Source organism: Bicyclus anynana, chromosome 2 (assembly GCF_947172395.1).
Source record: "Bicyclus anynana chromosome 2, ilBicAnyn1.1, whole genome shotgun sequence".
Lineage (NCBI taxonomy): Eukaryota > Metazoa > Arthropoda > Insecta > Lepidoptera > Nymphalidae > Bicyclus > Bicyclus anynana.
The window spans coordinates 18,529,209-18,543,677 of record NC_069084.1 but is presented as its reverse complement, the minus strand read 5'-3'; the positions used below and the strand labels follow the sequence as shown (position 1 = coordinate 18,543,677).

At 43.1% G+C, this 14,469-nt stretch overlaps 1 protein-coding gene across 7 annotated transcripts in view; it reads right to left on the bottom strand.

Moving 5' to 3' along the window:
- Nucleotides 1-14,469, bottom strand: part of LOC112056215 (rhophilin-2-B) — a 92,794-nt gene that overhangs the window by 5,559 nt on the left and 72,766 nt on the right. For all 7 annotated transcript variants that reach the window (XM_052889101.1, XM_052889095.1, XM_052889103.1 and 4 more), the window contains exons 3-13: nucleotides 13,683-13,799; nucleotides 11,324-11,451; nucleotides 9,516-9,669; nucleotides 5,727-5,868; nucleotides 5,296-5,387; nucleotides 4,565-4,714; nucleotides 3,997-4,155; nucleotides 3,398-3,476; nucleotides 2,843-2,944; nucleotides 2,016-2,133; nucleotides 1,102-1,223 (exon numbers count right to left, since the gene is read on the bottom strand). In XM_052889101.1, coding sequence (XP_052745061.1) covers nucleotides 1,102-1,223; nucleotides 2,016-2,133; nucleotides 2,843-2,944; nucleotides 3,398-3,476; nucleotides 3,997-4,155; nucleotides 4,565-4,714; nucleotides 5,296-5,387; nucleotides 5,727-5,868; nucleotides 9,516-9,669; nucleotides 11,324-11,451; nucleotides 13,683-13,799 — 1,363 coding nt within the window. The remainder of the gene's footprint in view (nucleotides 1-1,101; nucleotides 1,224-2,015; nucleotides 2,134-2,842; nucleotides 2,945-3,397; nucleotides 3,477-3,996; nucleotides 4,156-4,564; nucleotides 4,715-5,295; nucleotides 5,388-5,726; nucleotides 5,869-9,515; nucleotides 9,670-11,323; nucleotides 11,452-13,682; nucleotides 13,800-14,469) is intronic.

Here is a 14,469-nt window from a genome sequence, read left to right as displayed (position 1 = left end):
CAAAGTTCAATTTTTTTTTTTTATTCTTTACAAGTTTAGCCCTTGACTACAATCTCACCTGATGGTAAGTGATGATGCAGTCTAATATGGAAGCGGGCTAACTTGTTAGGAGGAGGATGAAAATCCACACCCCTTTCGGTTTCTACACGGCATCGTACCGGAACGCTAAATCGCTTGGCGGTACGTATTTGTCGGTACGGTGGTAACTAGCCACGGCCGAAGCCTCCCACCAGCCAGACCTGGACAAATTAAGAAAATCTCAATCTGCCCAGCCGGGGATCAAACCCAGGACATCCGTTTTGTAAATCCACCGCGCATACCACTGCGCCACGGAGACCATTTCGAGTTGCATATTTCTAAAATAAATGGGTGTTTCTTTGTTTCTCTAATAGAATAGAGATTCTCCGATAGACCATTTTGTCATCTCACAAACCGTTTTCATGATATCCATCATCGTTTCTGGTATGTACTCCTAACTGCAAATATCTGTAATAGATACCACAGTAGAGTATCAGAATAAAGTCTAGCCTACATGCGATCCCCCAGGAACTCTGTGTAAAGCGATCGTTGATCTAGGTGACCTGCTAAGCCGGGTTTGTTCCACCGCTTGGTTGGCTAGAGTTATTTTTTTTTATGTGGGTATTTACAATGCAATACATGGGTCCAGTTTGGGCGTACCCTTTATTAACTTTTTGCATGCCGCGTGCACCATATCATATCCAGGATTGATATTGAAATTAAGGGCGGAATAGGCCCAAGAAAAAGACAAAATCAAGACCGGGAGCCGCAGCAGAAAAAGCTGAAACCGGAACCTTTTGCCGTGGAGACCCTTGGGCCATGGAGTCGCAGTGCCAAAAAAATTTTCTGTATCATTTCACCGCGGCTTGTTGCCTCGACAGGTGTCAGAAGGGCTGGCTTCTTTTATTGCGCAAAGGATCAGCCTGACTGTCCAGCGCGGAAATGCAGCAAGTATTCTTGCCACCATTCCACGTGGGCATGATTTGTATAGTTATTAGGATAAGTTAGCTTAAGTTCCTTATTGTATTCTTTCTCAATAAAAAAAAAAAGAAAGAAAAAGAAGATATAGAAAAATCGCATTACGCAGTATGTTGGGCGCGTCCAGCAGGTCGGCGAACTCGTCTGCCGGCGGCGCGTGCTCGCGCGACGCCCGCTCGCGCGCCGCGCGCACCGCCCGCGACAGCGCCTCCTTGTTGCGCAGCTCGCTGCAACACAATCGACTGCTTAGTACGCCGCTCATTGAGTCGCCTACGGGCTACTATTTCAGGTGCAGGAATGGCGACTCCACACTAGCAAGCGTACTGGTCGACCCTCCGTCAGGTGAACTGACGACGACAAGCGAGTCGCAGAGAGTCATTGGTCATTAATTCATCGACAAGTGCGCGTGACATACATACATAGGGGTGTGGATTTACATCCTTTTCTTAACAAGTTAGCCTTCCATTTCAGGTGCAGGAATGGCGACTCCACACTAGCAAGCGTACTGGTCGACCCTCCGTCAGGTGAACTGACGACGACAAGCGAGTCGCAGAGAGTCATTGGTCATTAATTCATCGACAAGTGCGCGTGACATACATACATAGGGGTGTGGATTTACATCCTTCTCTTAACAAGTTAGCCTTCCATTTTAGATTGCATCATCACTTACCACTTACTCGCTTGCTTTCCTCTATCGTCACACTCCACATCTATAAAGAATTCATGAAATTCGACGTTTTTTTTTATTGTGACCACTTTTTGAATCCCAGGTTTATGTTTGCATAATTATTGTTTGTAATCATTACGACGACGACGAGAGAAAATGAGTGATGTTTTAAAAGATGGCTAATATAAAGTTTTAGCAAAACAGCTCTAACATTAAGGCTGAATTGGTTACAGTTGGATACATACGATAGGTAGATATAGATACGGGGAAACGTACACCGTAAAGGGTTATTTATTTATTTATCGTACGTCCACGTCGTCGTCCCCACGTGGAGGCATTGTAGGGAACTCACCGGCACATCCTCTGCAGCCTCAGCGCCTCCTCGTACAGCGCCAGCGCCTCCACCAGGTGCGCGCGGCCCAGCGCCGTGTGGTCGAACTCCTCGTCGTACTTGAAACCCGTTAGAGAACCTGCGGATTCATGATGATAATATTGCATTATTAAACAATTTAGGAGTTCTTCAATACCTCAACAGTTACCTAAACATCTTTCAGAAAGACGAGGTTTTTGTCATTGGTACATTTTCATATATTGAACTATATCAACTCAAACATTCACCGCGAAATAAACTATTCACCTTCGCTCCAACATTCCAGGGTGTATCGGTTCCAATTGAGCTCTTGGGTATTACCATCTCATCGTCAATTTCGAGATTTGTATGTCTAGTCTCAATAATCGAACTAAAATATTAACCTAAATAGTCGGAACCCAAGGGGAGTGGGGGGCTTCAGCGTTCGACCAATCAGTGTCAATCACTTCCGCGTTTACAAGCTTTTGCTTAGCTCTCTATTTCTACGGCCAATGGCAGCTGGGTTGTCAAATTCTCTTTCGTCCCAACGCAATGAAAGATATTGCAAATCACGCACAACAGTCGCAATGTTGCTGTCTGTCGGTAGTTAAATTACAGTGGAATTCATACGTTATGGGGAGAATCCTGAGGAACCTGAGGATCTTTCACCCTCTGAGTGTCGAATTTAAACTCTGTGTGTTTGAGAATTCGATACTGTGAATGGTCCCCTGTGGAATTCAAAGATGTTGCAGAGGCAGCCCTAGAGGACCCCTGGAGGTGCCCCTGCAACGTCAATGGATTCCACTGTTAGTGACATAATATGAGCTCACCGTCGCCGTCAGCGGGCGCGTAGAGCGCGGCGAGGCGGTCGCGCGCGCGACGCTCGCCCGTGGCGTGCAACAGACCCGTCGCGCAGTACTGGTGCGCCAGCGCTGGGGAGGTAAACGTGTACTATTACACCTTTTGAAATGCGTTACAAACTGTATACAACATTACTCTTTAACTTATGATTGTCATGGAATGAGTTAGTGTGGTCATGCTACCGATACAATCATTACACAAACACTTATTCATCTAGGCTAATAAAAAATAAGTTATGGAAACGGATTTCATTGTTAAAATTCAATCTAGCTTTTAGATCATCTCTGGTTATAAGGCTGGCTTCAAGACCTTTGACACAGAATGTAGTAAAAGTAGCTTTTGATCAAAATTTATCAAACCAGTGATCTCTCAGTAACTATATTGGTATATTTAGCGTCTAGATTACAACAGCCCATATTTGTCTACTCTACTTAGAAGATTTCGCCCAAAAAGTAGTTACTGGCGGTTGCTGCACTTTCCTGAGTCGCAGTGTTGGGATCTGAACGTGATCCATTATCCTTTACCTTTGTAAAACTCAGTCTTGACGTGGACCAGCGAGACCCACGAGTATGGCACGTAGTTGAACACTCCCTCCGTCTGCATCTGAAATTATATTACATACGTTCAGTACCGTTGACTGGGCCTGTAGCCATGTGACACGTGGATTCTCTTTATCAAAGACGTATAAAATCGAATACCGTTTACCAAAAAAACAGGATGATAACTTAATAATATGTTTTCGCAATGCTGATGCTGATGCGCTTATCTGACAGTAGTTCACCCTTCATCATCATCATTACCCATGTTCGGCTTACTGTTGAGCACGAGTCGAACATGCTGGCCCAATGCGGCCTGGCAGACTTCACACACGCAGAGAATTAAGAAAATTCTCTGGTATGCAGGTTTCCTCACGATGTTTTCCTTCACCGTTTGAGACACGTGATATTTAATTTCTTAAAATGCACACAACTGAAAAGGTGGTGCATGCCTGGACCGGATTCGAACGTACATACGCTTTCCAAATCGGAAGCAGAGGTCTTATCCACTGGGCTATCATGGCTCACCCTTAGTGATTATGTATATCGTCAGAGGAATGGATCAGGGTGGCGGTAGTGAGGTGTACCTTCTCATAGAGCTGGTGGTAGGTGGTGGCGAGCTGCGCGCTCTCCTGCGCCAGGTCGAGGCACATGTCCAGGTCGTCGCGCAGCTCGCGCTCGCGCCCGCCGCACGCTTCGCGCGCCTGCAGCTGCAGCTTCTCGAACAGGCACTCGCGCGCCTGCGCCTGCGGGACAATGCGACTTTACATCTGTCACAATCTGAGGATATCGATACTTGGTTGTTAACTATGAGTCTCATAAGATCAGCGGGTATAGCGAGCTATGCTTTGAGTATCTGTGCGTGATCGAATCATAAATGAGGAGATCTGCAACCGACATAGCTCGACGATTCGTGAAACTGGCAATGAGCACTGGAAAGAGCTGAGGTTAGAGTCTCAAGGTGCTAGAATGGTTACCTCACACCGGAAAGTGCAGTATTTGTCGATCCTTAGTTGGAGTGATGGCAACAAACGAGATGGCAAAAAGGGAGTTCCTGGGTGCATGATGCTCAAGACAGTGGTGTTTGGAAGATTTCCAGTGGATGTTAAACTGCTGAAAATAATAATGATGATGATACTGATATCAGGTACTCACCGTCATGAGGGCGCCCAGCACCAGCAGCGTGTCGGCGGCAAGGTCGACGGAGGGCGCGTTGGTGAAGTTCTCGTGGATGTACCGCAGCGCGCCAGCCGCTCGCAGCAGGGCGTCCACCGCGCCGTCCAGCCCCGCGCACGTCGCTCGCTCCTATAACGACACTTTCATTTACTGTTTGATCAAGGCTTCAGAAACTCTTCGAACTCGGCTTCTCCTTCTTCTTAGAGTGCTTCTTCGACTAGCGAAGGTTGGCATTCAGTTGCGTTAACTCTTCGTTATTTTTCACGGGGCTAAATAGTTGTACGACACTCGCGATCCCGATCCATTCTCTGATGTTTCTCTTTCAAGACTTCCTTCTACGACCAACGCCGCTTCAGCCGGCAACTTTTCCCATCAAGATGAGCTGTAGGAGTTCGTATCTATTGTGCCTTAGCACGTGCCTCAGGTATGCAACATTTATTTTCTTGTCAGTCTGTAAACGTTCGCGCTTCTGATTTCAACGCGACTTAGAGATTAGTTAATGTCTATAGTTAGCTTATGAAGTAGATAAAGAAGCCCTATATTTTTTAGATCAGACGGCTTACATTTTGGGCTAATATCCTACATTATAGAAGCAACAGCAAACACTCTTATTGTAAAATGTTGTTGGCATTAGTCATGAAAATTCTGTAAAGTCTGTTAATTTTAAATTAAAGGATCTCCCGAGAACAGAAAACAATTCTCATACTGACCTGCCTGGCCCCGATTTGTGTGTAAATGCCAGCAATGTTGAACAACACGCACGCTTTCTCGAAAGCAACTGTTCGCTGACACGATGGGACTCCTGAAAAGATAAATGCATCGGTCCTTAGGCAAGCACATGAACCAAACTTTAAATTTTGAGCGTTTCAAAAAAAATTAAGCGGTTCTGAATCAAATCGAAAGGTTTTCGTTGTCGGTCCCTATGCTCTAAATTGTCAGCGCACATTCAACTCCAAAATAATGTTATCCTTTCCCGCATGAAACATTGACGTAAGTTAAATCATCTATCTCCCAATTTCTTGAGGGCTCACGCTCACGACTACATGAACTTTGAATACATGCTATCACGCATTGTAACATTCTCATATAGTGAAAGCAGTGTAAAGGTAAATAATAATTGGTGTTGTTTCTAGACTCTAACCTGTTAAAGAATCGAACCACTCGAAGTAGACGCCGAGGGACCTGTCGGGCGGGAAGAACCGCCTCTCGATGTAATACAGCTGGTTGTAGTATTTGAACAAGAGGGCTACTCCCGCCGTCGAGCGCACTGGAGTTCTCATCGCCTGGAAGAAGACGTAAATACGTAAAACATTTTTTTCACATGATTCTGATTGATTATTAATTTTCCTTTTATTATTAAGAAAGCATACAGCAGGAAACAAGTTAACTTATCCCATAACATGATAACACGATATACAAATCATAGTCACGAATGGTGGCTAGAATATACCGCGCCAAGCGGTAATGCAGCCAGTATTCTAGCCAGTATTCAATGATCCTTTGCGCAAAAAATAAGCCAGCCCTTCTGTCACCAGTCGAGGCAACTAACACGCCGCGGTGAAATAATTCGGAGATTTTTTTGGGTACTGTGACTCCATGACCGCAGGTCAAGGGTTTCCATATTATAGTTTAAATTCTATTCTTGTTTCATAATATCAACTTCACTACTGATTCAGGCAACTCACGCACTATGGCGGTCCAATCAAGTCCAAAACTTTTGTATTTACTCTCGTATTGAATTGAAAAGTGCCTACTACGATGAATGCATTTGGTCACATTCGAGTGATATCAAATTTGCCAGATATTCGCGGTTAAAACAAAATTAAATTGCTATGTTGTGTTTATGTTAATGATTTCCGACTCTTAGGTAACGATTTTCGGATATTAGTCATAATGATTACATCCGACATAGACAATACGACCGGATAGCACAAACAAATTAAGGATTCGGGCAACTCAAGGGTATGTCCTGTTCAGGGCCGGACCGTCCATACGGCGAACGGAGCGGTCGCTCCAGGCGCCAAATCCTAGGGGGCGCCGAAATGGTAAAGACAAGATCGAAAAGAAATTTATTTCTTTTCGATTTCTATATTTAAAGCGAAGAGATGAACGCGACGTGCGCGAATTTACTTCTAATAGAGGCGTCTTTCTTTACCTATAGTGCAGGGAGTGCGTTGATTTTAACCCGGGTATATACAGGTAATAGTGGGCGCTAGGGTGATGATTGCACCCGGGCGCTACGTGAGCTAGAGAGTCTTTACCTATAGTGCAGGGGGTGCGTTACACCCTGGTGTCGCATTCTCAGGGGCGCCCAACCGCCACTCGCCGCGCGGGTTCTATAGGTACTAGGGGGCGCTAGGGTGATGATTGCACCCGGGCACTACGTGAGCTAGAGTCTTTACCTGTAGTGCATGGGGTGCGTTACACCCGGGTGCCGCGATTTTAGGGGCGCCCAAGCGCCACTCGCCGCGCGGGTTCTATAGGTACTAGGGGGCGCTAGGGTGATGATTGCACCCGGGCACTACGTGAGCTAGAGTCTTTACCTGTAGTGCATGGGGTGCGTTACACCCGGGTGCCGCGATTTTAGGGGCGCCCAAGCGCCACTCGCCGCGCGGGTTCTATAGGTACTAGGAGGCGCTAGGGTGATGATTGCACCCGGGCACTACGTGAGCTAGAGTCTTTACCTATAGTGCAGGGGGTGCGTTACACCCTGGTGTCGCATTCTCAGGGGCGCCCAAGCGCCACTCGCCGCGCGGGTTCTATAGGTACTAGGGGGCGCTAGGGTGATGATTGCACCCGGGCACTACATGATCAAGAAACGGTATTGTGCCTGATTTTCAATTGGCATGAGTATGGTCAAAATCTTCGCGTTCCATAAGTTCGTAAGCCTAAGTAAACCAGGAAACTACAAAGCTAAGTCAGTTTCTGCTATGCTTTTAACAAACGTTTCACACGTTTGTTAAAAGCATAGCAGAAACTCGCAAATTATCCTAATGAAACAAAACTTTTCTTCTCAATGATCATGGCCATTTTTCTTTAATTTGTCCTCTGAAACATCGCAGCAGATTTCACTATTAAACAGAGTTTATATTTACGCCTTTTTTAAGTAATCTACCGTAATTACATCCCGCGAAATCCACCGTAATTACATTACTTTTCCAACACGCAAAACCGCTTCTGCCTTTTTGGAACATTGGATCCTTAGACTGTACTTTTGTTTCTGGAGTAAAGTAATATACTCAGGTTTTAACCATGGCGACAAAACATACAAAAAAGTATCTGCCTCAAACAACTCCAAGCAGTTGCGAAAATTCGTCAGTCGATCGCGTATTTGTTCAACTCAAAGAAGCCAAGGCGATAAAGTCAATCTATCTATCTATCTATCTATCTTCTATCTATGCTATAATAAAAGAGTAGAAATTGAGTGTCTGTACTTTGCCCAAATTTAACTAAAATCAAGTTAGGGCAATTAGAAATGAGCAATTGAATACGAAAACATTTTTTTTAATTTTCTTGTCTGTCTGTCTGTTTGTCCTTCTGTCTGTATGTTCGCGCTATTCTCTGGTTCTACTGAACGGATTTTGATGCGGGTTTCACAAATAGATTAAGCATAGTCCAGGACAACATATAGGCTTTGTTTCATTAAGATCGGATATATAGCAAAAAACGCGCGAACTTTGTTCTAGACCAGCCTTCGGCCGGGGGTTTGTAATAGAGCTTTCGACTGTGGCTATGTCTGGGCATTTTACCTAAGCGCAAAAAACGCGCGGCCTTCGGCCGGGGGTTTGTAATAGGGCTTTCGACTGTGGCTATGGCTGGGCATTTTACCCAAGCGCAAAAAACGCGCAGTATTCGGCTGCGAACTTTATTCTGCACCGGCCTTCGGCCGGGGGTTTGTAATAGGGCTTCTGACTGTGACTATGGCTGGGCATTTTACCCAAGCGCAAAAAACGCGCAACCTTCGGCCGCGAACTTTATTCTCACCGGCCTTCGGCCGGGGGTTCGTAATAGGGCTTCCGACTGTGACTATGGCTGGGCATGTTACCTAGGCGCAAAAAACGCGCATTTTTTTTTTAAACGGCTTGAATCGAATCGAAATCGAACGGTCGAATTGAGAAACCTCCTCCTTTTTTTGAAGTCGGTTAAAAATGTATGACATTCCGATATACGTTAGGCTACGAACTTTTCAAACGTCCCTAGTTTATAATGTTAGGAGCAAACAGGAAAGGCGCCATAATTGGATCTCGCTCCATTCTAAAATTTACCTCGGTCCGGCGCTGGTCCTGTTTGTCCGAACTAATTGTATAATTGGCTATTTGTAGTTGTATATTTGGAAATGAAATTTTCCTTGCGCGGCTTTAGTTGGACTAAGCCAATTGTCCAAATCCAATTGTGCGAAAAAACATCGTATTGAGTTTCTTGTTACGTGTAGAGTGTAGACAAACTTGTTCATGTATCTACATGTGATATCCTATCGGGTTAAATAAAAAATGAAACCATTAGACTACTTTACAAATCTTAGATACCTACCTTTAGTGACAGATCTCCCAACCATAACCAAATTATCGTCATTGCAAGGTACGTTGAGGCTAATTCATTTATTACTAACAACATATATTACTACACTAGCTGACGCCGCGCGGTTTCACTCGCGTGGTTCCCGTTCCCGTAGAAATACGGGGATAATATATGCCTTCCTCGATAAATGGGCTATCTAACACTGAAATAATTTTTCAAATCGGACAAATAGTTACTGAGATTAGCGCGTTCAATCAAACAAACAAACTCTTCAGCTTTATAATATTAGTAAAGATTACAGAGCATTACACTGCAACATTTAGGATTGCAGTCCTAGAAATGTGTCGCTTGCATTAGACATCCAATTGTTGGAAATATATGCGATACGATATTTGTGTGAATGTTACCAAACCTGTCTCATGTCCATAAAGTCAGAGATGGCGTCTTCATACGTAGCCGCGTCTTCGCTGTAGTGTTCGAGGATGAAGTCTTTGAACGGCTCTCTGAAGTCTACCTCCTTGGTCTCCTTCAGGCCGAGCGGGATCATTGGCATGACGCACTCCTTGCTGGAAACAGTTTCATTACTAAGTATGTTATCATGGTTCTTCTTCTACTGCTTTTGTTTTCGTTTTTCGTAGTTGTAATAGGCTTGCTTATTGATTTCTGCTGTTTTGTTTAGGCTAATTTAAGCGAAATTTAATTATTGTGCCCCATTTTTGCACTTGCTTTAAGTTTAGACTGGTTCAATCTTAAATAATTAATGTCAATGGTACGTACCTACATATTATTTTTTTTCCACTGGTAGTTTCAGAGCAATGAGGGTTACAGCTAAAAATTATTCTAGGTTGGAATTAGAAATATACTCGTATAAAGTGGTTTTGATAGAGGTAAAAATCTGATCTAAAATGGCAGAAAACGGCAAAACTTGGCGGAAACCTGTTACTCGTACTTACATACTTTTATAATTGCCTCCGAACGGTTTAAATTAATTACCAGCGTATTTTTTGCGTTTGTTATTTAATTAGGTAATAAATCAATTAATTTTCTCATCATGTTGTGAAAACAAATGCGTAAAGACGTAATACAGGTTTTTGCTATAAAGGCGCCAACTGTGTACAACGTACCTATCTACCATTCTATAAATTATAAGATTATGTAGGTATTTTCGTTCGTTCGATATCAACCCATATTCGGCTCACTGCTGAGCTTGAGTCTCCTCTCAGAGTGAGAGGAGTCAATAATCTACCACGTTGGCCCAGTGCGGTTTGGCATTCAATGACTCACGACGTTTTCCTTTACCGTTTGAGACACGTGCTATTTAATTTCTTAAAATGCACACCAGGGGCGATGGTTCCTTACAACCCGATTCTTACCGGGTTACCTTTTAAAATCCACGAGTTTTAGGGACGTAAATAATTTAACGTACGTGCTCAGACAAAAAAGACATTGAGATTAAAAAACCACATGACGGGTTACCTACGAAAAAAATTCTGTCTTCGCTACTGATGCACACAACTGAAAAGTTAGAGGTGCAAGCTCCGGACCGGATTCTAACCCACACTCTCCAGAATCGGAGGCAGAGATCATCAGGCTCAGATTTGAATTTGTGATGGTTTAAGAATCGTTGAGTTCTAGCACAGATTTTAGTAATATTTATAGGTTTAAGTATTTAGTTTCGGAAAAACCCTGTTTAAATGGACGTAGGTACAAATTATAAGTCCACAGGCGTTTGAGGTGAGCAAAATAAATGTTACTCGCACTCGATAATTAACAATCCAGAAAATAGTAATTTACGTAAACGCGCGCAATAAACTCAAAGCAGAGCAAAAAGTTAACGGCGTGTAATTGGACGTAATCGCCGCTGTTAGCTCGCAGTTAAGCCCAGCGGTTAGCCGACATGCTGCTGAGAAGGAATCTCTAAATGTGTATCTAAGACGTCACGCCGTAATCATCAGCCTCGACAATATCCTACTGGGTAACGTAATTATTGTACGTATGGATAAAGTGCGGCTTGTTCTCCTTGGCATGAGGTTGCAACACGTTGCAAGAACTTTCCTAACTCCGGGCTGAGAATTTTAGCTGAAACTTCTTAGAAAAAAGAAAAACTCAGTATCTCATTGTCCGACCCAGCAATAAATCCTAGAACTTCGTGATCCGAAACATAACATTGGCTAACCACTGGACAGGACTAGTTTGAATACAGTTCAGGTATCCGATTACCTGTCATTCTGATAGAGCTCCACCGACGAGTTGAGCTCGGAGAGCTGCTCCTTGAGCAGCTGCAGGTTCGAGTTGACGAAGCTCAGCTCCAGCGCCACCGTCTCGCGCAGCTTCCTGTTCGTTGTGGCCTGGAACCGATGCGTCATTTTGGGAAGGATACTCAAAGGAAAACTTATAGCGAAAGTAATCTTATTCATCATTATCATTATCAGCCTATTGTTGGCCCATTGAAGAGCTAGACCACCCTGCTTAAAGGTGAGGCGATATGGAGCGAGATCTACCACAATTTTTACGTGAACCCGAAGCCATATCAGCTAACTACTGGAGGCAGTAATCTAATTACATTTCTACACATTAGAAGTTCCAAATCCACCATTATCAACCCACATTCGGCTCACTGCTGAGCTCGAGTCTCCTCTCAGAATGAGAGGGATTAGGCCAATAGTCCATCATGCTAGCCCAATGTGAATTGGCAGACTTCACACACGCAGAGAATCAAGAAAAATCTCTGGTATGCAGGTTTCCTCACGATGTTTTTCTTTTCCGTTTGAGATTCAAATTGTATTGAAAATTTTCTTTATAGCTAAGGTGGATTTAGCTTTAATCAATTTTGCTAGATATAGAAAATAAATTTTAGAATAAATCAGTGCACTTGTGCAAATACATCTCGAATAATTGCTTAATCTCAAGCATGAGACGATGCAGGCTATAGTGGAAGTTGAAAGCCAAAATTAAGTCGGGAAAACATTGTACAATCTAGACCTAGAGCACAGCTCTGTAATTAATATAAATAAATACGTAAATAGTTGTCTACACAAGGATGTAACGAGGTAGGTCCGCTCGACCTTTTTGGGTCAAAACGAACCTGCGTTTGCGTTACTCAAATTAGTTATCTGCGTGGGAGTGAGCTTTGCTGAGCTACTCGTAACGGACTCCATACACTCCGTTACAAGGACTAAAGTTTTAATTTAAAACACATTGAGAGAAAACTAGTGAAGAAATTCACGAACTACAGGATTTTGGTCAAGAAAGAAAACTATAGCGGCTGATTCAGTGGCACTGAGTTATCCTCACCTGAAGGCCAAAGGTCAGGAACCCGCCTGAGAGGGGGCCACGGTTCGACGCGCAAACTTCTTTTGTTTTGCAACAAAAGATACCTACAGCTAGTCTTTGGGAAACGGAAATGATTCATTTGAGCGTTTAGAACTTCACAGTAACACCAGTGCACGCAACTGCTTATTGATTTACTTTACGGCATGTTTGTGGTTTGGGATGTAGAAAGCACGGTAGTTTGTCTGCTTTCCGTGTTGAAAGTTCTAGACTATTCGAAGTTTCGTAAAGCCTCATAATGTTTTTAAGATTTCAAGATAGAGTACATCTTGAAATCTTAAAAACATTATGAGTGCAATGACTGACGTAAACACCATATGATTATGTTAGGGTCCGTTACCTGTCAGTTGTTTTAAAAGTACCCCCGCCCTCTTTTTATTCAAGCTTCAGCTTTTGATTTAGAGGTTCTATTAAAAGCTTAGGTTAGTTTAGGATTTTTTGTCTTTAAATTTGTCCTGGTTGGCTTAAGGTGAACCACCAAGCAATTTATTTTACGATGCCACGTCTAACCAGTATTTATTTATTTATTTTAAACAGGAGACCAACAGGTTATAATAAAATCTTATAATAAAATATAAAGAAATATATAAGTTACTGCAATTATTGCAGACCCACTTATTGGTTGTCACAGCATGCACTAAGGATAAGGATAAGGCCTAGTTCGCACTACTCCAGTAGGTAATCCAGCCGAGTACAAACGATTTTTGGGCGGTAAAACCAAAAATCGTATTGTTTTAGTCGGGTGCTAACGATTTTTGGTTTTACCGCCCAAAAATCGTTGGCACCCGACTAAAACAATAAAGTAGTTCGAACTATGTATAATAATATAAAATAATTTATAATTTTGTTAATACAAGTTATTTAGTTCGTTTGGTTTTAGACAGTCTATATATAATATATATGCTTAATTATCTCAGTTAGAGCACTCACTCGGGCGTGTAGCCCGACGAAACGTCGATTCTCTTTCTACAACAATTTACAATAGCTTCGAAAACTAAAAATGCATGGGTATGACATTTGCTAGCGACAGATCACGTGATCAAGTTTTCAAATCCCTATAATTCCCATAATTTTATTTTAGTTTTCAAATCGTTAGCGTTTGTAGAGAGAGAATCTACGTGCTGCATGGCTACAGGTCCTGCTCTGTTTATAGGCGATCGCTTTCCACTTATCATCAGGTGGGTCGTCTGTTTAACTGTTTAACCCGCCAATTAGTACCTACTAAGAAAGGAGAGAGAGAAGCAGTTACCTTGAACAGGTTCTCCGCGCCGGCCCGCAGCCGCAACTCCTTGTTGATCTCCTGGTTGAGCTGGCAGCGCCGCGTCTGCAGCCGCCCGCGACACGTCGCCACGCGAGGGTCTGAGCCCTGAGGACAAACAAACAACTTGATTAATATACGTGCATACTGCATAGTCAAAACTTTGCGACAATTTTCCAAGTAGGTATAGGTAAATAGGCAAAAGACTCTAGTTACTTCCGAACGCTAATGCAGAAAGCTTGAACGCAACGCGCTCAATACTGGTTCAAAGGAGAAACCCAGTCTCTATACAAAATCGGGCCCAAATTATACAAATGATAAACAGCTGAAAATTGGCCATAAATTAGGAGAGTAATTCATGAGGCCAATTTTCAAAGAAATCTATATTTTTTCCTAATCAGTTACTTGTTACAGGTGCATTTTTCATTTCTGTATCGTTCTGAAAAATATCCGTATAAGATATCTCCTTTTTAAATTATTTCAATGTTTGATAGCATTTAGGCAATTATACTAAAGTGTACATTATACTATACGCGACCTGCATGCCTGGACGTAATGCGTGATGGCATCCCAAAAGTATGCTCTGTTGTTTGTTCAATGCTCAGTGTTGTTGTTCAATATAAGGCAATTGATTTATTAGCTAACTTATCCTAATACCTATACAAATCATACCCACGTGGAATGGTGGCAGGAATACTGGCTGCATTTCCGCGCTGAACAGCCAGGCTGATCCTTAGCGCAAAAAATGAACCAGCCCTTCTGTCACCAGTTGAGGCAA